General features: G+C 38.2%; 2 protein-coding genes and 1 long non-coding RNA gene across 4 annotated transcripts in view; all 3 read right to left on the minus strand.

Moving 5' to 3' along the window:
- Positions 1–2,125, minus strand: part of LOC139151460 (uncharacterized) — a 21,428-nt gene extending 19,303 nt beyond the window's left edge. Inside the window, exon 1 of the mRNA XM_070724285.1 lies at positions 1,497–2,125. Within this exon, the coding sequence (XP_070580386.1) occupies positions 1,497–1,604 (108 nt within the window). The 5' untranslated portion in view covers positions 1,605–2,125. The remainder of the gene's footprint in view (positions 1–1,496) is intronic.
- Positions 2,126–10,786: 8,661 nt separating this feature from the next.
- On the minus strand, positions 10,787–15,738 carry LOC139152366 (uncharacterized). Of its 2 annotated transcripts, none has more exons than XM_070725501.1 (4): positions 15,440–15,738; positions 12,987–13,216; positions 11,839–11,969; positions 10,787–11,376 (listed from the first exon to the last, which is right to left on the minus strand). In XM_070725501.1, the coding sequence occupies exons 1-3, from the start codon at positions 15,582–15,584 to the stop codon at positions 11,877–11,879; spliced, it is 468 nt and encodes a 155-aa protein (XP_070581602.1). In that variant the 5' UTR covers positions 15,585–15,738; the 3' UTR covers positions 10,787–11,376; positions 11,839–11,876. The 2 variants fall into 2 exon arrangements, with proteins under 2 accessions (XP_070581602.1, XP_070581601.1); XM_070725500.1 differs by having other exon boundaries at positions 10,787–11,387; positions 15,440–15,712.
- A 2,674-nt stretch (positions 15,739–18,412) lies between these two features.
- On the minus strand, positions 18,413–23,114 carry LOC139151461 (uncharacterized). The gene is made up of 4 exons (XR_011556432.1): positions 22,893–23,114; positions 21,844–22,085; positions 20,559–20,717; positions 18,413–18,558 (listed from the first exon to the last, which is right to left on the minus strand). It is a non-coding gene; the product is annotated as an uncharacterized lncRNA (long non-coding RNA).
- Positions 23,115–27,228: the final 4,114 nt, after the last annotated feature.

Raw genomic sequence — 27,228 nt, forward strand, 5'->3', positions numbered from 1 at the left:
TATATTTAATAACACAAAGTACTTCATGCATACTACAATCCTTATATATATATATATTATATATTATATATATATATATATATATATATATATATATATATATATATATATATATATATATATATATATATATTACAGGTACATTAAATTAAGGTACTAATAGAGGACTTCAAACTCATGTGAGCGACTATTTTAATCGGTCCACGATTTATCGAGTTGCAACCAAAGATTTATTAGTACGGTTGAAAAATGTGACGTCGGCAATCTCGATTTGTCTTCACTCATGATAGATGAAATGACTCTGAGTTTCGTATATTATTTGTGTGTAAGATCAGCGGCATATCTTCTTCTTGTTTTTGGAATAGAGTAATTGTTCAGTGTTTTGTGTAAGCTGCACGAGAGCAATTGCGCCAGACCTTCAATTCTTATGTCAGTACTACCTTGATAGATATGTCTCATAGGGGTAACGTTTTAACACCAACCTGTCCTGGTTATATGTCTTATAACAGAGAGGCGGCCATCAGGAACGTCTCTTGTAGGAATAAGTTATTGAATTGACCAAGCATACCTCTTGGCGCCAAATAACTCAAACCAACGTCACGGTGGTTTATTTGTGGGCGCGCATTTTACACCCATTTGGGTAATCGGACTGGAGGACGTGGTCACACAAAGTGAAAGTTCATGGTGAATTAAAAAGAATACCAGGTATATGGACGGTATTGACAGTAAGTAAAGCAAATCGCGCTGTATTTCAATGTTTAAAGTTGTACTTTCTAATTTCAAACTTATTGCCACTACCTTTACTCCTGCTCTGGTTTGTTTTAATTGATAACATAAGACAGCGAAAAAGTAAAAAAAAATCTTTACTATCAAATTGAACCAATATCCAGATGGTATTCATGTCATGGTATTCGCAGAGCGTGTGGACAGATACGCCGTCAATCACTATTGTTTTAAGTCTAATGGGAAATTCCGCCGATCATTCAGCCGGTGTATGTTCATCGAACGAACGAAACTAGAATTTTAATCAGAGGGGTGCCCTTACGCCTTTGTGTACAAATGCTTATTTTAAATGCCATTTACCGTGCATGTATATTACGCTCATTAAGATTATCCTTATAGTTTAACGACAGATCTGCCCGACCTTTTTAACAGCTTTGTACATTCACATACTTGTGATGGCATCGTTAACGCGTACGTTACGCATGCAAAACTGACACTTAATGGCTCATTCGGGAATTAAGAGAAATATATGTCCTGACAGTGACCTTCGGAAGTTGTGTGGAACCAAGTAAATTTCCGTCATGCGGTCAAGAGTTCTGTGGTAGACCAAGACAGCGTAAGGAAGAACTGATGGCATTCGATTAATATTTGCACAAGAATTGAAAACATTGGTATATTTTGATTTTAAATGAGATACAAATTAAATGTATCAGGGATTTTAATTGATCGGTGATATTGCCCTTTATAACGTTGTCAGGAATATGCAAACTTACCGTCGCTGTTGATGACAGGAGAGAAAGCAGTACATAGGCGTAGAAGAGCAGAACGTCCATTCTCTTCGTCACTGTTTTCAACATCGTGGGCCGTACGAGTTTAATCATGCTCTTCGGAACCACGTCCGGTAAGAACACGCCGACATTCAGCGAAACTTCTGCAAATGGTTTTTCAAAAACAGCTAAACTGTGCTGACTGACCGCCGAGGCCGACGAACGATCTTCCTGCGGGACGTATGTTGTCTTTCGCGCGCTGCTGCTGTTCCGTCGTTCGACTTTCTCTACCCGATGACATTAGCGAGTGACTTCATCGCGCATTAACCACACCGCGTCTCAGCCTGCTCCTTATCTCAGCCTGATCTGATATACTCTGACTCTCTCCGTACGTGTGACTGTCGGTAAGCGCCAGCGCGAATTCTGATGACAAAATGAAAACGCCCAACGATTGACGATTGCCTCATTCCGGCGCTGTGCGCCAAACGCGGGGCCCCCTCATCTCGAAGTCTCAGGTGGCGACCCGCTACTCGCTAATAGTTATCAAATCAAACCCTGCCTTTGTAAACAAACTTGATTTGCTTGTCATTATACGACTGATTAGATTACTGTTTCGTGCATGCCCGCGCCTCGTCCAAGGAAGAATTTTAAATGAGCCCCGATCGCGCCGTCATCTTGAAAAATTAATGAGCTATGAATTATTCATAGACCGCGGGAGACCGGCTGACAATCATCTGAGCACGCTCTCTCATTTCTGCTCCTACCGTTTTGTATTTAATTGATATTGCCAGTTTTATTTAGCCGTACATTTGTAGTTACATATTCGGTGCCCGGCAATAACTTAATTCTGGTTCAATCGATCACTAATTTGTTTCGTACGCATGTTCACTCTTGGAACCGTCCGAATCGTAGCTGAGCAATTTTGACGGACAAATTAATTAATTAATGGGGAAAAAAATCAATAAAATTATAACTTAATGAATACTGATGAAGCAGTTTGATATTGTGACAATATTAAAAAAAAATACCTGGCGACGCATTTCGTGAATAATTTAGTCGATCCAATTTGCAGAAAGTCGCGCCAGTGAGATAAGCTGTTGTGTACAGCTGTCTTGCTGAGCAGTCGCAGAAGTCATGGAAATTTATCAGATAAGATTTAACTGCTACCAGCTAGACTGTGTATAAACGGTACGAAAATTTACAGTTGTTTATGAAATTTGAGAGAAGGAAATGTTAATACGACAGAATTGTATTTCGAGATTTTACACTTTAACAGTTCAAACTTAAGCAGTATTATTTCGTCAGTATGCTTTTGAAGCCTCCATTCAAGTGATTTACGTTCACAGTGTGTAATTTGGTCACCCATGACATGTTGTTTCCCGCGCATTGAGGTATAGTCTTGTAGTTATAGAGGAGGAATTTTCCGCAATTATTGTAATACACACTCCTCGCAAACTTGAACCTATAATCCATCGACATAGAAGTTCCGACAAACGTTTAAAAGTCTGCCTTCGGTCGCTCACTTACACAATGAATACGGTAGTACGGACACCTCGGTGCTCGCACGTCACTTTGAGCAACTCGTGGTCTTTGCTACGTAAGCTTACAGTATATCAAGGGTCAATCTGACGACCGCAGATACATTGAATGAGGTGGGGAAATAGATTATTTCAGCGATTATTTCAAATTCCCCGATTCTTTCTTCCCTGTTGTATTTGCAATTAAAGTTCAAGTTGTTTATGCAAAAAAACATCCGTTTAGTTTTCCGAGAAATGAGTGCGAAGTGGGCCGTCAAGGTAGTACTCCGTCTGCACGGACAAAACTTGACACGCCGTGGAATAATCGGATAGTTCTGCCATGTAGTTTATACAAAATGTACAAGAGATATGCATCAAACATACATCAAAATGCCGATTTCGGTTAAACTTTTTTGGCAGCTCATCAGAAAGTAGTTCCTTGTTATCTCAAGTCATTGTCATTGACCTTTTAGAGATCCTATCGATGAAATCGCCCATGATTAGAGTAAAGAGCCACACACAGCAGGTAAATTGGCCGACTAATACAGCCGTCGACCCTCATGAATAAGCCTTTTTCTGGAGCAATGTTACATCCTATAAATTCACGTGCACTTGTGTCATGAAGGTACAGAAGCAGAGTATTTGAGGGGAAATGTATAAGTTATGGAAATTGCAGAGAGGAAAATGAATGACCACCTTACAAATTGATGGCGGCCATATCAGCCGTTTTCCATTCCAGGCGTTCTGCCTAATGACCCGGATGATGACGTAAGTTTACCAGAAAGCAGGTGCATAGCCGGGTATACCTATAACCGCTTGGAGATGATACACGTACAAGGCTATGAAGGCTATGACTCGGGTTATATTGAGTAGAAGGTTTTTTATCAAAGGTTAAGGACTAGTGTATCTTCGGCCCTGTACATTCACGCTCAGCAGATACTTTCGTGTTTTTTTCGAGGGTCTATGCGGTCAGTAACAAAGCTCAGTACCCCTTGGCACCTACTGTATAGTATAATGAAAGCCCATGGCCAGTTATGATGGTGTTTCGTTCCATGTATTTGCAGCGACAACAATGTGGTTGAAACAACTGTAGTATTCTTCAATTTTATTAGAAAATGACAACAACAACAACAACAACAACAACAACAACAGCAGCAGCAACAACAACAACAACAACAACAACAACAACAACGATATTACAAAGTTCCCGTGAGTAAATGGTACTCTATGAGATATTGGAAGTGCCAAAAGTGACATATCGTGTAGTTACTTCTCAATTCATATGCATCGCCAGGAACATGGATGTTGATATGCTTAATACTTTTAAGCCGCGTAAGGCTTCGAAACATATGGTTATTTTAAACCATGGACAGTGGAAACAGTTAGGCAGACAGATACCCTTCAATGGACGCTCTGATACTACAGTGTCGACGTAAAGGAGAAAAAATGACTCGAAGCATCAGTGAATTTTGCTCTTTCATACTTGATATGGGGCGCCATCATGGACCGTTGTGTAAGCGGCGATGATCGACTCATTGTGCCAATAAATGAGTAAGCTGACGTCAATTTCAAATATTTCAAAATTACCTTAAATGTCGAGAAAATTTTGTAGCTATATAGATGGTTGTTCACAATGAGGCATCAGGCTGTGTACTAGGCTAACTTTTGACTAAAACAATCTCACTGGTCAGCCATGAAAAAGTACAGACATGGTCGGGGATACATGTACGCTCAGTGACTTAATTTTATGATTTTGTCGTCGGCAAAGCCTTGTTTCAGGTATACTTTCGATAATGAGCTTAATGAAGCAATGATTTACGTGTCAAGACTTCGTAACATCTCGTTCCCTCCTTTTAGAGCAGTTCTTGCACTCTAGAGGGACAAATGACACAATTACCGAAGACATAACATCAAATTAGGAGTCTGCTGTTACAAGGTGCTTAATTCAGAGTCGTTCGCCACAGAGTAACATAAACAGAGTGGCAACACTTGCATGCCTTTTGTTCCATGGTCGTCTCGGTAGACTATTGGCTTTTCATATTAAAATGAGCTTAAAAGGTGTTAAACTTTTGGAGGCTTGGTTTGTGGTTGATAATTACACGAGATATGCGAAACATACGACGAGATGGCATCGTACTGCCAGTCGCGTAGCAACCATAGTTACTTTGTGAGTTCTCAGGCCAGAAACACTGCCTCACGCCAATCAAAACATAACACGCCAGCAGTTTCATAAACATGTCATTTCTTGGCGCACGTGTAAAAGACGGTATGACTGACCGTAAACCATTAAGTAAAACCAGACAGTATCGATAAAAGACTTTCAAATTTGGTTCAAACACACTCATTATATATTCATAAAAATATTAGAGGAATTTTTAAAACGGTAAAACCCACTTTCCTGAAGCTCAAAACACTCCCGTTTTCGCCAGCACATCAATTCCGATCAGCACCACACGACAACAACAACACAAGCTTTGTCGAACATACTTTCGCTTAACAATTGGTGAAAATCCGAAAATTACCGAAGGGTGCATGGTCGGCACTCTTCGGAAAAGAGAGCCAAGAGCTTCGTGAGGCGAGGCAACATGGATTGCTTACGTAACCGCTTCACGCCTTAAACAATAGCTGTTGCCACTCTGTCTGATATTACTCTGTGCTTAATTCAGAGTCGTTCGCCTCTGTGGCATAAGAATTGCGCTATCTGTCTCCGAGTGACGTCATATATGGTTATTAAGTGCACTTTTTTTACTTTCAACCCGTAAAAGGTGATTAATCTCAGTTAATTAAAGACAAACTGAAGTCAAATGCAATTTTAGGACTGCGTGGCAGGACTTGAATCAGACGCTTTTAGCTCTGTTTTTGTCTCGACTGAATTTCGCCACGTTCAAGCATACGTTTAAGATGTCAGCGAAACAATCTTTCCTTAAAGTCTACATACGGTGTTCGTCTTGCCGCTCAATATCGTCCAGATTTGCTACGTCGTCCATTTACGAGAAATGGTGCCAGCAGTCGACAATACTACACTTTGTCGCTTAATTATGTCCTGAGGTAAAGAGAGTTAGAAAATGCTTGCGATGAAAGAAGGAAACGTTGCCGCCACTTTCTGGTCATAAATAAATGTTCTTGGCTCCGGTTATATTTGTAAATACAGATTGACAGATATAGAGAGGTGAGAAGATTGAGAGGGTCGATGGTTTTATGCTAATGCTAAAATTCGTTTTATCACAAGTTTCTGTACAGTTATGGTAACAGAGTTAAGGGTGAGAAAGAAAATGAAAATAATTGTCCATGTTCAGCGTGGAATGAATAACGAAGAAGATTGTTAAAAGAACGTGATTGTACTAATTTCTGATTAAATAGACAACACAGACATTTGAATAAAGAAAATTTAGACCGTAAACTTGGCGAAATGGAATTGCAAGCAGTACACTGTGAAAAGATTCTTAGTACACTTGTCGATGAAAATCTGACATGGAAACAGCATTGTGACAATATTTTATAAAAATTAAATAGTAATATTGCTTTGCTCAGGAGAATAAGACAGTTTAATTTTTACCTATGAATACAAGAAAATTATTTTATAATAGTTATATTTTACCACACTTGGATAACTGTTGTCATTTATTATTTATTTATTTATTTATTTATTTATTCATTCTGACATCCAACAGGCATAGCCCAATAACTGGATGCAAACAGAGAAAAATTAAAACATGAAAAGACAAATTACAACATGCAGAAACTAATTTAAAAAAGGCACTAAACAAGTAACAACAGAGACTGACAAACATCAAAACTCTCGGTAGTAAAATGACTATCAGCAAGAGATAATAAAACAGATGACACTTGTGTTTTAAAAGCACTAAGACTGGTAAACAAATCAATATCAAAACGATAGACACTATTTAAAAGTGACATTGCCCGAGACGAAAAACAATATTTATGGGGAGCATCACCGTTTATGAAAGGGTTGCATATAAATTTAAGATTCAGAAACGTGCTATCAGAGTGATGTGTGATACAAGGTATAATGCTTCGTCCGAAGATTAATTTAAATGTATATAATGTATTTAATGCCATTACCGGATAGAATAGTTTACAAGAATATTGGTATGGTTTTTAAATGTTTAATTAATTATTGAAGAGGATTTTCTGTAAATAGTGCCGATCAGTGGAATAATGTTGATTTAAATATAAGATCTAGTAACTCATTGAGTAGTTTTAAAACTTCTTACCTCAAAGCTTATAGGGAATAATTTTTAATTGTGTTTTGAATTTTAGTTTTCTTGTCGAATTGTTTTGTCGTTTAGTGCATGCATTCATTTGTCTCTTTTGTGCTTGATGACTCCTGGCCACTTTTCATTTCTGTGCTTTGTAGCGTTGATTGTCATGTTTCATGTAGTTCTGCTTCGTATGTTCAATCGAGGGCCCTGGGGAAGACAAGCATCTTTACTGAAGCTTACCAGGCTACCCTTGTTAAATAAGGTTTAATAAAATAAAATAAAATGTTTTCGGTACTGAGACACCCAACTATCATAACTTGCACTTTTCAAGTGTCACGAAAAAGATATTGTTTTGTATCAACGAAAAATTTACATCTCATTTTGTTTTCGTCTTAAGGTACTTCGCGCCTGGAAAGTACAAGACTTAAACTTGTTCCCAAAAATTTTCCCGATGAAACATAAAGCCATACTCTTACCAAATCGGAATGAAAATAGAGATTTTAATTCAAGAGAAACAAATTGCCAAACATTTACCGATATGTGAAATTCAAAATGGCCGTCATCCTTGTGTTAAGTCTATAGACCTTGGATAAATATTATTTTCAATTAAAATAAACTAAGACGGATTAAGCTTTTATTGCTCCAAGAGCTGTAACATGAGCCCCTTTAAGAGGTAGATCAGAAAAGAGTTGTAAAATTCTGAGTCCAAATACTCGTCCTTGAGGCGCATTTTACCTTAAATACGCGCTGTTGCACCGACTGTGACACACACACCTTCATGACATGTGACAGGCGATTCCTGAAATTTCTCCACGTGTTCCCGGCATTTTCTTCACTATATGTATCCTAGCGCAGCCGTTGACAGCGAATTGTGGTCTTAATATTTTTTGTTCAAGTTGATAGCTTGGAAATAACTGAATATTTCACACCTGCCCAGGTCAAGTTCACATTCACTTGCTGTAACCATGTACCTGTCATCTCGCGAGAGTGTGCACATACCATCACAGATTTGTCGGTGATTAACAGTCTGTCACAGCGTCAAAACAGTCAGTGTGGGTCCGGGGGGTCTGACTTCGAGCGATATTTTCTGTCCCATTAAAGCAACTATGGAGGCGGTCAGAAATTAAGCTTACAGACTGCCATTCAGTACATTCACCGTGTTCCTATCAGAGCGTGAAATTTACCATAATTTAATCATAGAGGAAAATGGGGCAAGAAAACGTCGAACACGTCTCTCTCAAATTGTGGGTTTCAAGAATCCTAAAATCTGTCTAGTGGCGCATTCTGCGTTGATCATGCACTGAAACAGCTCTGTTGCTAACGTGTCCTGTATATATATTTAGTGTTTTCAAACCTATTGCTTTCAGCTCTGGTCTGAACCGATAGCGATGGAAGGAATCAGAATTTGTCCTATCAAACATTGAATCATAAACAAGGTGACGGAAAATTACCTTAGGGTTTAACTGCAGCTGTAAAAAGCTGTGCGGCCTCTAATCTTGACATTGGCATTTCGATAGCGCCGTCGCTGAAAAACCTATCATCACCCGTTCCCTACCGTCATCGAATGAGACAATATTGCATTTAAACTCTATACCTGAATATAATGTTTGCGAGCGAACATCAAAGCATTTCCCGGGCGAGAGTACTGCCGTAAGAAAATTCTGTGTATGGATTAAATCTCACACACCTGGTGACTTGACGATTAAATTCTCAAATCATATCTCATGAAAATAAGTAAAGTAATAAAGTAGTTAATAAAAGTCACATGCTCTAGAAAACACTGCTTCGTTAAATACTTAATTAGAATTTGTCACTTGCGTATATTGACAGGTTTGGGAATTACGACTGCCCAGTCCAAGGAAAATCCTCTGCCAGCTAATTGTGCCCTTTACGATCCAGGTGCTGGGACGTAAAATCGATAATTTTCGTCAAAATCCCCGGTGACATGATTAATTGCCCACTTCTCCGAAATGCTGTGATTAAATAAAATGAATCGGTTCCGGATGTGTTTTACTTCAAATTTATTTATATCCAGATCAATTTCACTGGACGCATGTATGTTGAAAACGGAGGAAATTGCAAGATTTATGGCCTTTCAGTCAGTTAGAACTTTACGATGACCAAACTGCATTATGATTATTTCAGAAATATAACTCTTTACTTCAATGCCAAATGTCGCGAATGAAAACACAGCTCTGTGTGTAATAAAACTGCCTTCGACAGTTTCTTACATTCAAGTTATTACCTACAGCGCCCCCTGAGTTTCATAGACAAATACTTTTTAACCGACCCATGATGACTCTAACAGGTAAATAACACGAGACAACGAGTCACTGTTTCTGACGTATTTGATCCAGGTATGATTTCAAAATTGCTGTATAACCAGGTAAATACTGAAGATATTAAATTTATGCAACTTATGTATTCCTATTAATTTGATGGCAGGTCACACCGCACAGGTCCAGGACGAGTGTGATACCACTCACGTGCTCACATACATATTTACTTACACACAATACATACATACATACATACATACATACATACATACATACATACATACATACATACATACATACATACATACATACATACATACATACATACATACATACATACATACATACATACATACATACATACATACATACATACATACATACATACATACATACATACATACATACATACATACATACCACAGGCGTGCTGTTTTCTTGGTAGTTTCTATAAGTGTAGTTTGTTCTACGTTTCGACGTTCTCTTCCGTAGCCTAATCACATACATACATACATACATACATACATACATACATACATACATACATACATACATACATACATACATACATACATACATACATACATACATACATACATACATACATACATACATACATACATACATACATACATACATACATAGTCGGCTGAAATTAATGAACACGCATAAGTTGCTCTACGTGACAGTAATGTGACGATAAATAGTGTAAATTATAATATGACATTGATATGCAATCATGGGACATAAACGTAATCGCCACTTCAAAGGTATTCGCTAATTTAGTGAAAACAATTTCCTGTATTTGTTCAATCAATGTTTATGTAGCTTTTGATCATCAAATTACTTACTGTGGCAATCCGGTGATATTATCGTCACATACTTGAATATTCATTGGCGCGTTATTGATCTGATTCGAAGGACTAATTGTACTGCCCAGTATGATTGTAATTTTTAATATTCTCACCGTGTTTTAAGAATCACTAACCGTTATGATATATTGTAGCAGGCTGGTGTACAGTATACACACGCGTAGTGTTGTTTGTTTTCTTTAGTTTTGTTGTGTTTGTTTTTAACATTGTTTTTCAACATAGAAAGAAAAATGGATGAACTGAAAAACACGTAACGACATGAATGACGCTTCCCGAGTTTAAGCCTGTATTCACATTTTTAAGGTGATTATACAAATGTTTTCCCCGAAGAGTTGCCCAATTCTAAGCGCTCGGCATCGCTGAATCCCTCGAACAAAATGTCAGAAATCATCTTATCTCGCCGCATCGTTACAATAAACTTTATTGTCATTTTTGAGATCCAAATACAGATACAGGCAACGTGATACAAAGAGAGAATTCTCTCATTTGTATCATAGACGATGTAAACATTAAATTTATGCACTTTATTGTCTGACCTTTGACCCTGAGCGGCCACAAGTGAAGCAATTGTCACGTGATAAAGTGAAACGTTTCAAATGCATGATGGTCGTGCAGTAGACAGAGGAGATGTCTGTCGCCGGTCAAATACTTTCGGTTACAATATTTTTATAATTAATTCACCATTTGCATTCGTCAAAAAGGAAATTGACATAGATAATTGCATCGTGTGTGCTTGGTTAATGAGTAGGTCAATCACTGATGCGGTAGGTGTAATTAACATTTCCTAAAGATATCTCACAATTTGGGATGGGGATGCATGCAAGGAAAAGAAGATCGGAAACAGGGGCATCGTGGCCATTCCGTTATCTCGACAACTGAAAGACGTTAAACCACCGAGGTGCAGGCTGTTATTCGGCTCCAGAGTGGTGTTACATCCATGGGTGGGTGATATTCCCGATAGTAGAACGCCCTCTATGATTCGATAGCCAAATTATCTGAAAGAAAGCTAAACAAAACCATCAATTAGTCACTTTACGGAGAGCCTTATACTTTATATTTTTAATTTAATTTATTTATCCATTTCGAGAAAATACTCATAAAACATATTTAAAAACTGGACATACTTTTCACAAAGAACACATGTAACTAAGAAGTTTAAAAAAGGTCTTAAGACCAATCTGGAATACAACACTAAAGCAAACATTGTTTGCGGATACTCTATGGAGTTCGTACATCTTTCAGCAACAAAAGAAAATACTCTACAGTGCGATATTCAGGAATAAAGATATTGTTGTGGATCACACTCTGGGCCAGAACATTCATCAAAGCACATCTATGAAATGCGGAATAACGTTCATGTACACCGGGCGTAGAAATAGAAAATACTGCGTGGAAGACCATGCGGTTTTGAAACTCAAAACTCACCGCTCCTGTTGAAATATATATAATATACTCACATATTCCCCAGCGGCTTTGGGTCTCAAATACCGTGGAGCTACATGTAGCTGCTCGAATCGTCAGAAGAATCGTAATACGAGGATCCGACAGATCCTGCGTTGCACATGTCTGTGTAGCAGCACGTGAAATCCTAAAATCAGATCGTGAACATATCTCAGATCAATAGATTACACTTAGAGTTTTAAAAACACTGAGCTCTTAGATTCAGGGGATGCTTTCCTTTGCATTTTGCAATGACGTCTTATTTATGTCTGTTCTAAACGCGACATCGATTTCATGCAAATTTTGTTGATATCATCTTCCTGTAAATTTTCGAAGTTTCCACTCTTGATGTTTACAAATATGTTTGTCTTATACCTGTACATCATTTCAGTAGTTACTCACAGCTTAGTCCGAATAATCCTATTAATGCTTGATAGGTCAGACTACATAATGAAAATTATTTTCCTTTCTCTTCATTAAAGGAACATAAGCTGTAACTTGTGGCAAGTTTTTCAGTATTCTGCTTCTGTTTATTAACTACCATGTCTGACCCTAATCCGTTTGTCATGCTGAAATTTCGAGTCTTCTTTTTGTCAACATAGCTTGTATGTGTGTTGTGATCATTGTTTATTGTTTACAAATGAATTCTATAGTCCGGACTTGAATACAATTTTCAACAATAACAATGTAGATTATACATATAGGTAGTATTGATATGATAAATACTTGGCATTAAATTACTGTTTAAGGATTCAATGCAGAAAGTGTAGGAAAATCATAAAACAAAAGTTTTGAAAAAATAAGCAACAGTACAGCTTATGGAGCTTTAAGGTTATTGCTCTTTGTCAATATGAATTGCATTGTACGCACCTTGAAACTCAAAGACAAAAGCCTTTTCTTAGATCTTTCTAGAGGAATATCCAAGCCATACGTTTACCAAAAAATCTAGAATAAAAATCTGGGGTCACCGTGCAAAATTTTGTGCTGGCGAAACAAGTTACTTGACATTTACCGACATTTTAAATTTAAAATCGACAGCCATCCACATCCCAATGTTCACTTTGAAGGGCAAAAATAAAATTCCCGATTTTTACAAAGTTACAATTATTATGAAAGACGCGACGGTGAAAGTTTTTTACTTACTCCAAGAGCTTGAAATACTTACCGGAAACAGTTGACTTTCACATAAGTATTTTGTGTCGAGCTCGTCGTTACACCCAGAGAAGAAGTAAGGGCCCATGTAACTGTGAAAGCACGATCCAAAGGTCACGCACTCCTTCTGGTCATCATTTGGGCCGCAACGAGGTATGCACTGACAGACCACTTTAACTGGTTCCGTGGTCATAAAACTTGAAGAATCTTCAATGACAGAGTGGTGACCGGAGTCGTAACTATCTGTCAGACACACAGATTCATACAAACAAACGATTTGTTTATTATATGATTCTTATTGACACAAGATCGCTCAGATTTGTCGATTTAAAATTCCAAGACGTCTGTCAGCTGTAAATTTCGACATATTTAGTTCCAGAGACCAGCTCTGGAACTGTTAGTTTTTGCTCACTTTCCTTCTTTCTTTCTTTCTTTCTTTCTTTATTTCCGGTATTACTATCATAGAACATGCTATACACAAATTTTACCTTAATTACCCAGAATGCATTGCGACACGCTTATGACGTCATCGCTAAGCTCGGACGGCTTTTACGGGCATTTCTTGTGTGTTTATTTATTTATTTTTTATTTTGCATTGCTCAACTATCATTTTGCGTTCAGCTATTAATAATTCTAGCTTTCTTACGCTTTGTTTTTTGTTGCTTTTTGATTTTATTTTTCTCTAAATACTCGCCGTACGTGGCGCTATACTGTTTTGCCAGAATGCTAATGAGATAACAATAGCGGCGGTACGATCGCTTCGCTCGCATAGAGAGAGAAAAGTAGGCTTTCCGTAAGTTTACAAGCGCGGCTGGGCACATCGTGTACCAAGGCGAGGTGGGTGTGCTCGAAAACGAAGACCAATGCAAAATTTGGCGTATTGCTGAGGAGCTACCAGCGGTTTTTCCTATATCAGTCTGCGAGGCCGTTTAACGCTGGTAACACAGCCCTGCCATGCAGGGCTAGGCATTCATAGTGAACTGTCTGTCACCGCACCGGCATGCGTTGGCTTCACGTAAAAGCAACTCAACTTTCCAAGATCAAACGGTCAGTATCTTGTGAAAACAGCCACATAGCAATGAAAAATGCTTTAGTCTGTGCTTTTAATCAAATGAAAATGCATGTGGCCTCGATTTTCAATTTCAACGGCCTAGGTCCGATGTTTCCTCTCATCTGATCATCGTCGTAAACCACTTTACGGCAACAACTCAGCGCTACCCGTCAAGCGATTGATTTTTGCGTAGGTCAGCGGAGCGAAAATTATTGCTCTGGCTCGCGAGAATGTCGTCTGATATACATTTCCGTGCGATGTCGTCCCAGTATGTATCTGTTGCGTTTTTACCGTACATGTAGGCATTTGTAATCTGTGTACTGTAATTCCCCGGACTGCCTTGCTTTTAGTTGTATTATGGTGTTTACTGCTATCAGCCCTTAACTATAGGTACGTGCTTGACTATTAAAATCCAAAGCACTGCACTTATCTTTGTCACACATTCTCTTGTTTCTTCCACTGCTCTGGTCTCTGGAACTTTGCTTTTGCTTGCAAATGCTTTCTTGTTTCACTTGTTTTTGCGCTATTTGTAAAAATATGTTTCTTGTGCTACTCAAAATATTATATCGAAATAGCCAGTAATTAGCTTGTCAACACAGCCTGTATGTATGGTCCTGTATGTCCGATCAAGTCGTTGACAACTGAAGTTTAGCCTTTGCTAGAATTAACTATCAACAATAACATGGTGTTCACAGTGCGTCGTGTATTTAAACATACTCTAGAGAGAAGAATCATTTTTAAAATTTTCGAGGTCAATACGCCTACCTGTTTAGCAAGTTCGATTTGAAAGAAATGGCAGATTGTTAGATTACGCTCACGCTAAAATCGCAGGTGAATTAAATCAATAAATTTACAAAATGGATTAGGCTTATTATGATCATAATAAAAATGGCATCGAAAGTTACGGCCGCTGTCCCCTTAGTGGTTGAATAGGAGGCAGGCCTCACGTGTTTTCTCACAAGGTTTCATCTGTTTTTTGAGATATATATATAAATATTTTTGGTATATCAAGAATGTTAGAAATCGCGAAAGTCAGGGTTGCCATAATTCTCTGCAGATTATTCATTGGTGTAGTCTGTTCTAAAAAACACTTTTATTCAGTGAAATATGGTTAAAGCCAACACTAAAGCTTCGAAAATAAATGGTCTTAAGTTCAACTTGAGGTAGATAGCAATAATGACCAGTGATATGGTAGCCTTCCATTATTGTGTAATAGTCATACTTTTGCATGATCAATGTCAATTTTAACACAAAAACAACTGCACAAACACACAAACGCCCATATTTAGTACAAAAAGATCCTTATTGTAAAGCGTACTTTAAAAACGTATACATTGTATAAGATGTTAGTGGGTTTCTATCATGGGCCGAGAAAAGTTGAGGCAGGATTAAACGAATGCAAAATGCAAACAAACCTGGGTTTTCGTATAAGGATGAGAGCAGATAGCCGGCTCCTGGATCCGATGACTCGTCGAATAAGAACTGTAAGCCTGGAGGTGGAAACGTCGACACTCCGTTCCAAATGATCACGAAGATTAATAGACAGGAAAAAGTTATCATTCTCCTACTTTTTCGCGGCAGAACAGACTGTTAATTCAAATTTTCTGAAAGTTAGTATCACGAATACGCTTACCAGTGTTGCAAGTCGGACTCTACAGTCTCATGCAGGGGTATGGTAATGTATATGTCGTTTGCCCTTATATCATGGATCAAATAACAAGGACTGTTTTGTATTCGGGGAAGTTTCATTGGTAACAGTAATGAAAGGTTCCAGTGCTCGTTGTAAAGGTGTAATAGTGCAGTTTTCAATTACTAAAAATCGTTTGGACTAGAGTAAATACAGTATGAGAGCTGAAAGATAGTATTTAGTCGGAAATTGATTCTGGTTAAAATATTCCCAGGAAGGCCAAACCACGGCAATTACTTGTCAACTTACAGCGAAGCCGTGTCAATCTATCATAATAGCATCGTACATAAAAGGCGGGAAATATGCACTGTCAAGTTCTCGATCAGATTACACTGTGTTTAATGGCTCCTATTTCATTTAACCTTCGTCTGTGCCTTTGAAAAAGAGTTCTTTGGTGATGTTGATAATTCTATACGAAAGCAAACATCACCGATTGCCAAGTACTACTGAACTAACCTGGATCCAGAGTTAATTTCCAGAATAGCTGTATTCAGACCCAGGGTGTATAATGAACATTTTTGATCTAATGCAGAAGCAGGTGTATAATGACAATTTTTATCTAAATCGACTAAATCATGCATTATACACTATCTTCCCTTCTTTCTTTCTTCTTTGTCGCCACAATCGACCAACAAATACGACGAGAACATATAACTTGGCGAGTGTGTCTTGCATGTGTACGATAAAGAGTGTTTCGGCCAGCGTACAGCTTCAACGTTGATTGATCTTCTTTACTGAAAATCAGTAGTAAGCGCTCCATAATATATATCAGTACATCTCCATGTCAAATGAATGGTTATGACCAGTTTCGGTGAAGACAGCGGGATTCAGTGTCTCCTTCCAAGTAATAGCAACTGTTTCATTCCAAACATGATAAAATGAGTTTGCCAGTTTCTTCTCCTCTCATCCTCTCTCTCATCAGTACCTTTGTTTTAAGCGAGAAAGTGCGCCTCCTGGTGACACTTAGGGAGCCTTCAGTAAATTACAGGGGAGCGAGCGGCCGGGGGGGGGGGGGTCCATCGTGTAAAATGCGACCCTCATAGTCGTATTTAAAATGTGACCCTGCCCCTTCTCCAGTTTGAAAAACATGACACTCCTTCCGTTTCAAAGTTGGAAGCTTGAAATGCGGGTATGACCTTACCAGAACTGCTTCGCCCCTGTGACTTCCATGTTTTGCAAAAGTATTGCGAAATACTTCTCGAATACCATCGTGGTTTACCTGCAGACGAGGGTAGATAGCCTTACGGCTAGGGCTAGGGATGGTAAATGATCTACGGACATCTGTAAAATTGTTTTCCAAACATTTATTTACGTACACAAAAAGAAATAAAAAATGCAGTGAACCGACATTTTTGTGTGAACTTCCAGTATCATATTTATTGTACACACATGCACTTCTAGCTACTCTAAACTAGACAAGTTCATGTCAATAATTAGGCAAAAATAAATTCACTGATGTAATTAGTTTAGCACAGGGAAATAAAAAAAATCATCTCTCTCTAGTCAGGCCGAGTTTATAGATATTGATATTTGAAATGAGCTATGCGTCACACATGTAATAGAGCTTTTATCAGCTCGAACCTATGGTAAGTGCGCGCAAGGATATGTCATTTTATTATATATATATATATATATATATATATATATATATATATATATATATATATATATATATATATATATATATATATATATTATATATATATAAGTAGCTTTATATATAAAGCTACTTTAATCGATGTTACTGTAGTGAATGCTGTGTTGATTCAATCAACACTGTTTGGTAGATATCATTCCAAGTATCATCAGTGCATAAAAACATTTCTTTTTCCAATAATAATATTCTACAGCATTGATGACGTCTGCCCCAGGAACATTCGCTCCTCCTGTTAGCATTTAAAGATTCACAACCGACAAAAGCCACATGTAGCTAAAACACACCCTTGTCTTACATCGGCTTATGAATTTATTGGTTAATGAATATGTATAAGGTTATTGATAGCCCTCGATTGGTATGACCCAAAAAAGTGTAATTAATGCTGACATATGTTAGTGATGTGGCAACATTTATTACTCTCAGTATTTTAAATATATCGTGTTTGTCGCAAAGTTCCATATTCCACGGTAATTATAGCTTTTTAAATACATTAGATATTCTTAATCTTTAGTTTTGTACGTGCTGGTAACACGAGCCTCACTCAACTTGACCCCGATCTTGAGTTACAAAAGATGGTTATCCGCTTATTTATACGATAAAATGCCATGCTAAAATGAACCTTTTCTCGTGCAACTAAAACGCTCTTGACTTTCTTTTGACACTATAAAAAGGTAAAAAAATACTCGTCATGCTTGTTCGAGTTCCCCCAGCCACTTTGAAAATATCAAGGTAAACTTCTATGATTAAAGGCTTGTTTGTCTGGCAATAAACAGTTGTGAGTGATTCAGGCTGATTTTAATAGTGATTTATCTCAGGAGTCAAACAGTTCTATCATGGACAAAATGACCTATGCAAAAAGGGCTCCACGTTAACGTTGCGATTGACTTATAAAAGGGCAGAGGAAACAATCACTGTCACTTATGTAACATTTTTCATCACACTATCCAGCCGTTTTTAGCATTCCTCGTCTTGCAAAAAAGTGACGCATAAGGCGTATAAGGAAACTGTTCTTCATAAATACAGAAATCAATCATGTCTGAGACGTTTTTTGCATGTCACGTGCCATGTTTTATTTCAAGAATTTTACGTACAGGATGAATTGGAATCCTAATAAAACAACCAAAAGGGCAAGTTAGCGCCGATGTTGTCGTCTACCGGAAGATAGACACCTGTTGGAATACTGTGGTAGTCTGGAAGAGATAAAAAGGTTAGGGTTTACATTTATTGTGTAGTATCGTCACCGTCAGTTTGAATACTAGTAAACGACAAAACCTACATTGTATCTTAATCGTCAACTTGTTGCAAGTTCAATTTCAAACTTTTTACAACACCTGTTGATAGTTTGGTGTGTTTGCCTCCGTCATGAGCATGCTTTATCTTGCGTCGTATTCTCAGTGGTTGTCTTGATGTCTCGTTCGCAGCACTGAAGCCCTAATCTCCTATTGTTGCACGTCAATGGTACCAAATAGTTCGATCGGCCATCTTACACTTTTAGAAACATCTGACGTCACTTCCGTTATGACCGGAAGGCCACATGTCATTTTTACGATACGTGCATGTGTCATTTCTTCGTTTCAGACTTCGATTTACAAAAAGGAGAAGTAGCCAGAGTTTTCGATATGTGGTGCCTTTTTTCATTGTTCTCTAAAACCTGTATGTAATTTTCAAAGCGATCACAAATCACAAGCCGTTTTCGGATACATTCAGGTGCCACCAAGTGCCAGATGATGGGATGGTCAGGACAAAATAAGGACCACCAGATATTTTAGTGTACTTTTTTGAATTTGTGAATGTACGTTTGCATTTTAGGTTAAGCCCGAAATATGGCGGTGAAGTATATTGTTCGAGAACAATAACTTGTCTTAATACAGCTGCAATATAATGTTATCACATCACTGAAAGAAACTGGAACTGACGACGAGTGATGATGTAGAACCTGAACTTGTTTATTGAATACGGGACCATGGCTAGGCCTCACGACCAAGAAACCGATATATCAGTCTGAGAGTCTGCCTGTGAGTGTGGCTACGTGAGTCGGTGTTGTCGTGAGTGAGTCGGTGTCTCTGCCTGACTTCGTCCTGTTTTGCGAGTTAGTGTGTCCATTTATACAGTATCGTGGCTATGTCGGATACAACGCCAACGCCATAAAGAATAGTTTGAGATGACATACAATACTTTGATTTCTACCGACATTAGAAAAGCTATAAACGAACAAATTATCACTTGCCAGTGTGTGGCATGCTACAATTCTTTTGTTCCAAACCCATGCCACCAATAAACGAAAATGATTACAGCTCAATATTACAAGAGGTTGAAATACAACTAGTAACCAGAATACCTGAATAAGAAAGATAGGTTGCTGGCTGAACTTTTAAAATGTAAACGAGTTAGACCATGTTGTCGATACCGTGCTGGTATTTCGTGGCGCCAGTAATGTTAGAGTCCAATTCGAGAGGATTGCTCTGGATTTATCACAGGGTCTGGCAAGCAATATCCGATTAGAAGTTATATGATCAATAAATGTCTTGTATTAAACTTTTATTTCATAATACAAGCCTTACCTGTGTCTAGTGTGTGCCTATTACTTTACCCTAGCTATCTGTGTATAGTATTTCAAGGAAAACAGTCTATATCTGTGAATTGTCCTCCCTAATCTCCTTCATTAATTTGTTCTGCCGATCACCGATGCGGGGGCTTATCGCCCTGACCAAATACCTCGTTAGCAGCTCATAAGGACGGACTACCTTATGAGCTGCTAACGAGGTATTTGGTCAGGGCAGAACAAATTAATAAAGGGGATTAGGGAGGGCAATTAACAGATATAGACTGTTTTCTTTGAAAATACTATACACAGATAGCTAGGGTAAAGTAATAGGCTCACACTAGACACAGGTAAGGCTTGTATAATGAAATAAAAGTTTAATACATGACATTTATTGATTATATAACTTCTAGACGGATTTTGCTTGCCTGACCCTGTGGATTTATCGCATCCAAGGACGCTAATGTATCGTGAGCGTTAAATATTGAATTTATTTGCGCCAATTTGTAAGATTATGACAACGTCACCACTGTCATCTTTCACAGAGCTGCAAACCCTTCTCTATCACCTGATGATCGATGTCATAGCCTGATAAAATGGCGAAATAAGTTGTCTTACACAGAAACACAACGACGTGAAAATACTCACTGAATATCTTTCCCTTTAGTAGGCCTAGGAGCTCGCGCTCGATTGCTCGTCATCTGGTGGTAGGGGATACGAAGGCAGATACGGATCATAATCCGAATCCGAGCTGGATGCCGGGATAAACATATCGTTACACATGTCCGTGTTGCAACACCAGAAATCCTGCAAAAGAGCGTTCGTTCTCGTCATAGAATTATCACCAACACGCTAGACAGCACAGCCTGAAGCTATATCTTCTCTAAAGTTTGACAGAAATCACGATCAATTTACAATAACTGACATTCGGCGGAACTCGTGAGGCTGATCCAGAAGCATAGGATGACTATGTTATCGGCCAGTGTCTACGATTCTGTATTAGTATCCGGGTGTAGAAAATGTCTCTAGTCCCCGACGGGAAATTTGTCTTGAGTCAAAATCAAAGAGTAAATGGCAATATGTTAAACCACAGAAACCATCTACCCGCAATTAGTGTCTTACAAATCCTAAGAAAGCTTTGATTGTTTGATTGTTTTTTATTGATATTATATAATGTACACATTGACTGATAAGACAATCTGACAGAACTGCGCTCTCGTTCGCTAGGCATACAACCATTGATGGCTATATTTTTGTTCATCAAATAATGTATTGATGACAAAATATGATATGAATGAAGTGGAGTTAAGGACGTTGTAAGAACTAAGAACTAAGGTCAAAAATGTGTTTTGGTTTTTCTATTCATTTTCAAAGTGACACTCTTCTGTATCATTCCATAAGATTACTTAAATCCCACGTTTCTTTGATTTACATATGATTAATACATTTACTTTGATTGTCGTTCCAGCAAGTTTTGAAAGGTTTGCATAAATTCCGAAAGAGGTTAAAGGTTGAAGCTAGCTGTGTCATTTTGAAATTTGCAGGGATAAGCGCTCTTGGAGAATTAATAAGGTATTATGCGCCTCGGGTTCAGACGTTCGGACACCCAAACTTTTACAATTCTTTTGAGATCTACCAGTTGTTGGGCTAATTTTGGAGCTTTTGAGACATTTTCACCTTCGTAATTTTACAAAGAATCGAAATTTTCATGTTTACCCCATATAGTTATCTCAAAGATGGCGGTCATTTCGAAATTGCAAATATCGTTAGTAGGTAATTCGTTTCTCCAGTTCTGCATGGTGACTTCTGATTGTTGTTCTTGGTTTGGTAAGACAATTTTTGAACGATTCATAGAGGGAAGTTTGAGCAAAAGCATAAATCTTTCACTTTCAAGGCGCATTCTACCTTAAACTAATACTGACTGTATACTCACCATCAACAGCGGATGGTTACATAGGTTCACCGTGGTGAACTCGTCGTTACACCCCAAGAACGTCCGAGGACCCCCAGTAGAGCTGGCGTAGCATGACCCAAAGGTCACGCACTCCTTCTGGTCGCTTTTCTCACCGCAGGGAGGGTTGCACCTACACACCACCTTCACCGCCTCCATGGGTTCATAACTTGATTCATGTTCAGAGGAATGCCAGGGATGGCTTGATTCGATGTCCGGGGGCTCTGTCCAGTATGTATATTTACATATTTTTGTAAGACAAATGTTTGAAGGGAATTTGCACCAATGGACATTTTTCACTTTTCCTCATAATCAACTAATGCTAATGTAAACTCTTTTTTTAATAATCAGGAAATGAAATCAAAGGTCTTTTGGCAAATTCCTGAATCAGAGAAAGGATTTCTTCAATTTTTTAATTACATTTTCAAATCAAAATGGCGGCTATTCTATGTGTTAACTCAGAGCTCCGGGGGAATTTAAAAATTCGATTTCCACGCAAAGAAGACATGAAAATGTCTGTACTAAGTTCCGTGGAGCAATATAAGCTACAGATAATGAAAGAATGGTAAGAATTTAGAAGTAATTTAGAAGTGCGGAAATCTGTCCTGGAATTCGTTTTGTTTCATTACAGATATATGGTGACAGAGAGACAGACGGACAGAGAGACAGAGAGTGGTGCGAGATGGAAACCAATAGACAGTTTGAAACACTGACTAAGATACATTTGTGATGCAACTAATAAAATGGCTTCAAAACTGATTAACATTCTTGTTCTTGACGAAATAAGGGACCAGAAGTTTAACTGTGTTGAGATTTAGCCACAATATATTAAATTACGTTTGGTAACCTACCGCCCATATGGAATGGCATAAATACACACATTGCGGATGTTGACGATCAGATGCTATTCAAATAAAATGCAGAAAGGTTGCATTGTTCGTATGAGGAGAGAGAGAGAGAGAGAGAGAGAGAGAGAGAGAGAGAGAGAGAGAGAGAGAGAGAGAGAGAGAGAGAGAAACGTGTTAACAAACCTGGATATGAAGACGATTGCGCAGTCACTCCATTCCACGTAACAAGCAAAACTATCAGACACCGAAACTCAATCATCTCCAGCGACTGAGAGGTCTTTCCACTAAACGTACTTCAAATTCAAAGCCAATACTGACAAAACTCTGTTTGTGCTTTGTTGTTGGTTTCTACTTTGGAGCTGTACAGAGGCATAGAACTGGCGATCACTGTTTTATATTACGTGTAAGTAAGCGACTATGAAAACATTGTGACAATAGGTATGAAATGTGATATTTTAGCGGAAATCGGTTATAATGAAAATTTCCCGTGTCCTGGCAATTATTTGTTAACTTCCGACTAATGATGAAACAAATTAACGCCGAAGGCCCATCAGTGTATTTAGTTTTCAATTTTTGTTGTGTTTCGATCGATTTTCCTTAATGAGAATTTTAAAAATCTCAGCTGTAGGTCACTCCTCTGCGGATCCTTGACACACGAAATTGTCTCTATTAGTCTCAACCTAAACGACTGCCCTTTCCCTTCGAACGACAGGGAGGCAGTGTTAGAGTCTATTAATTGGTAAGAAAAAAGGTGAGAGGTTACGATATTGAAAGTCTACCAGATGGGATTGACGGACAGGTTAACGGACGGGTGGATACATAAAACAACTCGCCAGTTTCTGGGAAAATGAAACCGTAGGGTTACCTGAGTAGGACAACCTAAAGTGTTTTAATGTGTGATGGCCAAGAAAGGATAAAACAGACAAACAAGTTTCATTTTACTCCATACACAATTATGATTTTAGTTCAACACTGTCATCGTTTGAAGGTACTGCTCCTACGGGATGCGTTAGGATTAATTAATTTGGAGAGAAAATCATGTCAATTTGTGACCATATCTTATCATATTTTAATTACGGGAGAATTTCCTGCTTTGGTATTTTGGTAAGCTGAAGTCGCCCATTTGCCTTGATTGGTTAATGCTCTCCTGTTGGACGGACAATACCAGCAACGAAAGTTAAGTTTGATGCACATGAAACTTGTTGTCTTTGATCTTCATCGTTGAGGGCGGGCAGCTTACTGAACACAGCTGAAGTTGGCAACAGCAAAGACAGAAGAAACGAGTTCTCGCTTCTACTGTCTATGCCAACACTGAGCACATGGGCCAATCACTTACTTTACTTGATGCGAATTTAAAAACACAAGACCGACTTGATATGAACTGATATGTTTTATCCTCGGTCACGGTATCAAGCAAAGGCAAACATAATGTCACTTTAATACCATCACAAATGTTACTCGTTTAAAATGTCCGTGTCGATGGGAAGTTGGTAATTGGTTTCACTTGTGTACTAATTATGTAATTAGCGATGTAATTGCTTTCCAATTTTGCGGCCGAATCCTAAATTGCTTGAATGTCGTTACACGATCTGGTGTATTTTTATGCAGGCATTTATTCTGGTCTTGTGCAGAAAGAAATACAGAGATGCATCGCTTATACAAACGGAATCGTCATTGTGTTGAAAGACTGTCCCAATTCTATGCCCATGATGTTTAGCTCTACAGAGTATGGCTTTGATCTAGGGTGAAATCATTTGTGCCAAATTCCAATTCCAAAAATACAATCATTTGATTGTAAGATTTATTATGAATTTCGTCCTGGGTACTTCTACAAATCGGGAATTGTACTTGTTGTTGCGCCTCGAAAGTAAAAGACTTAAAATTTGGCTCAAACTTTCCTTAAGGAATCTCTCTGTCATTCTCTTTCAAAACCAGGAATAAAAACGGGGGTCACCGTACAAATGTTGGTACTAGAGAAACAAATTACCCAACATATACCGATATTTGAAATTCAAAATGGCCGCCATCCCGTGTTTTCAAAAAAACTAAGACGGTGAAAGTCTTTTACTGCAAGGGCTTCAAAGTGATACCCACAAGTGGCAAATAAGAAACTAACTTGAAAAGTTTGAGAGTGGAGCTATCTGTTTCCGAGGCGCGTTCTTCCTTAAATCGTGCAACCAAACACCAACTTGGGACATGTTATAACTTGATAAGCCACTATAAGAAAAGCTACATGGAATTCGTGGAGAGCCAAGACAGACGAACATTAGGGGTAGAAAGTCTAGTATACCCAGGCTTGTAGAAATTACCCTCAAAAAAGAAATGAATGAAACTTCACATATAGGTTCTATACTTGATATAGATAAGTATAGATATTCAGATAAGTTTTGTTGTTACGTCATTACTCTTATCTTTGTCAATGAGGTATAGCTGACGTTTTGTAGGGTTAACTTCTTTTTTATACGAAATATTTCTGTTTTTTTCTGTAATCTCGAGCTCGTTGTTGAAGTTTTCGCTTGGAGATATTGACCTTTAGACCATATTGTTGTTGCATGTGCGAACATATCTGAGGAATTTATTTACCTTCACTGAAGCCTTTGAAGGTGCGTTTGGGTGGCAGCAACTTCTTAATATAGAATATTGGGACGTGTCAGTTGGTTTTGTGTGGGTTTTAACATTAAGCCTTCTCTCTCGATTATATCTCTGACCTTTGGAAGACCATCAAGTAAAGGTGTGGGATTTGCCGATAAAATGTTGAAATGTGAATTTGAACTTATAGTGCAGGATGCTGCACTCCTCGACAAATGTTAGAAGTTCACGTTCTGTTCCTGTATAAATCTTGAAATGTTGTCTCTGAAACGTGTATTCCATAGGAATATTTGATCGGATTGGAGATTGAATATAATTTCTCCGTTTCATGGAATGTGATGTCCGCTGTTTCTGCAGTAAGGCTGATTAGTGCATGCAGCATCCACAGTTTACTGTAGTTCTCGTTATCTTCATATCGCACTGATCTACACACTATACTGTATCACTAACAAGATCACCTATTAAGCACGGACACTCCCATTTTTTGAAAAGACCGTGTGTGATCTGAGTCGAAGGCTAGCATGCACAAGATTACCCTTCCAGGTATTCATTCACTACCTCACAAAACGCTTTTGAAAAAAACAGTTGGACTTACAAGAATAGAAAAAAACCCCTGACTTTTTTATTGTAAAATAACAACAATACATAGTTGCAAAACAGTGAACTTGTAACTTAATCAGTACCTTAATGCATTTAACATATTTAACTATTCTTGACACAGATTAGTTTCAAACAATAGCAAATCGTTAACAACAGTATCTATACGAAAGCTAATCGAAATATAAGCATCCGGCCTCGTCCCAGTGTCGTCTTAAAGACTTGGGTTTCATTTCAATTGGAACATACCGAAGATGAGCTACCAAACAGACGAGATCACAGATGATGCCATGTCCGTTAATGGCAACACTAGTGACGACGATTTTCCACCACCATGACGTCTCCCAAAAATCGAGACTGAAGGCAAAGATAATGAAAATGGTGTTCTCCTAGAAGGGATTCCAAAAGAAATCACTCTACTAATGCAAGTAAATCACCCTTCGAAGATTCGACTACATTCGGCACCGTTACCAATCATCAGACTAATGACAGTCTATACGGCATTGTATAACATCGACCGACAAGAAGGGGGGGGGGGTCCTAAAACTCTACACGGAGTTGGAGAAAATACCGAAGGGACTGCAGATCCACATTAGACCAAATTTGCCTGGACTCAAAACTTACAATCGTTTCTTTGATGGTTGGCATAAACAAGAAAGACGCACAGCAAAAAGGTTCGCCAAATAGCTCTCGAAATACTTGCCAATTCACAAAGAAAAACACGATAACGAAATCAACGCCCTGATACGGGCCACAAACGATGTTATCGACCAAACAGCAAATTAAACCAGACGAAAAATGAATGGTAAAAGAGCTTTTCGAAATTCACTGAAGCTGCAAAAAAAAGCAAAGCTAACTTCCATAGGCAAGAATAAATAGTCTTCTCTTAGTTCATAAAACCCACACCTAACGACCTTTTTAAGGGCCGCCACAAGTGACAAGCACATCCCCAGAAAAGAGACCAGACCAACCGTTGCACAAAGCCATATGTCCGTAAACACATACACCAAGACATAAAAAACGAACAGAAAATTCAACAAACGAAGAAAAGGCTTCTCAAACAAATAAAGAAAGAAAAAGCCGAAAACTTAAAAAACGACACGAAGCACGTAAATCAAATGGAAGGTTAAACATTGACAAAAACAATGACTAAGACAGAATCTCAGATTCATCAAATCCTTTTAAATCATATGTTGAAATCAAAGCATTAAGCAAAGGCTTGAAATCTATTCTATCTCCAAAAACTGCCCAATACTGTAAACATACATACATGTATATCATCAATTTAAGGGAAAGCTACTCCACACATCGTTCATATCTTACTTGTTTACGT

This window comes from Ptychodera flava, chromosome 15 (genome assembly GCF_041260155.1).
Source record: "Ptychodera flava strain L36383 chromosome 15, AS_Pfla_20210202, whole genome shotgun sequence".
Lineage (NCBI taxonomy): Eukaryota > Metazoa > Hemichordata > Enteropneusta > Ptychoderidae > Ptychodera > Ptychodera flava.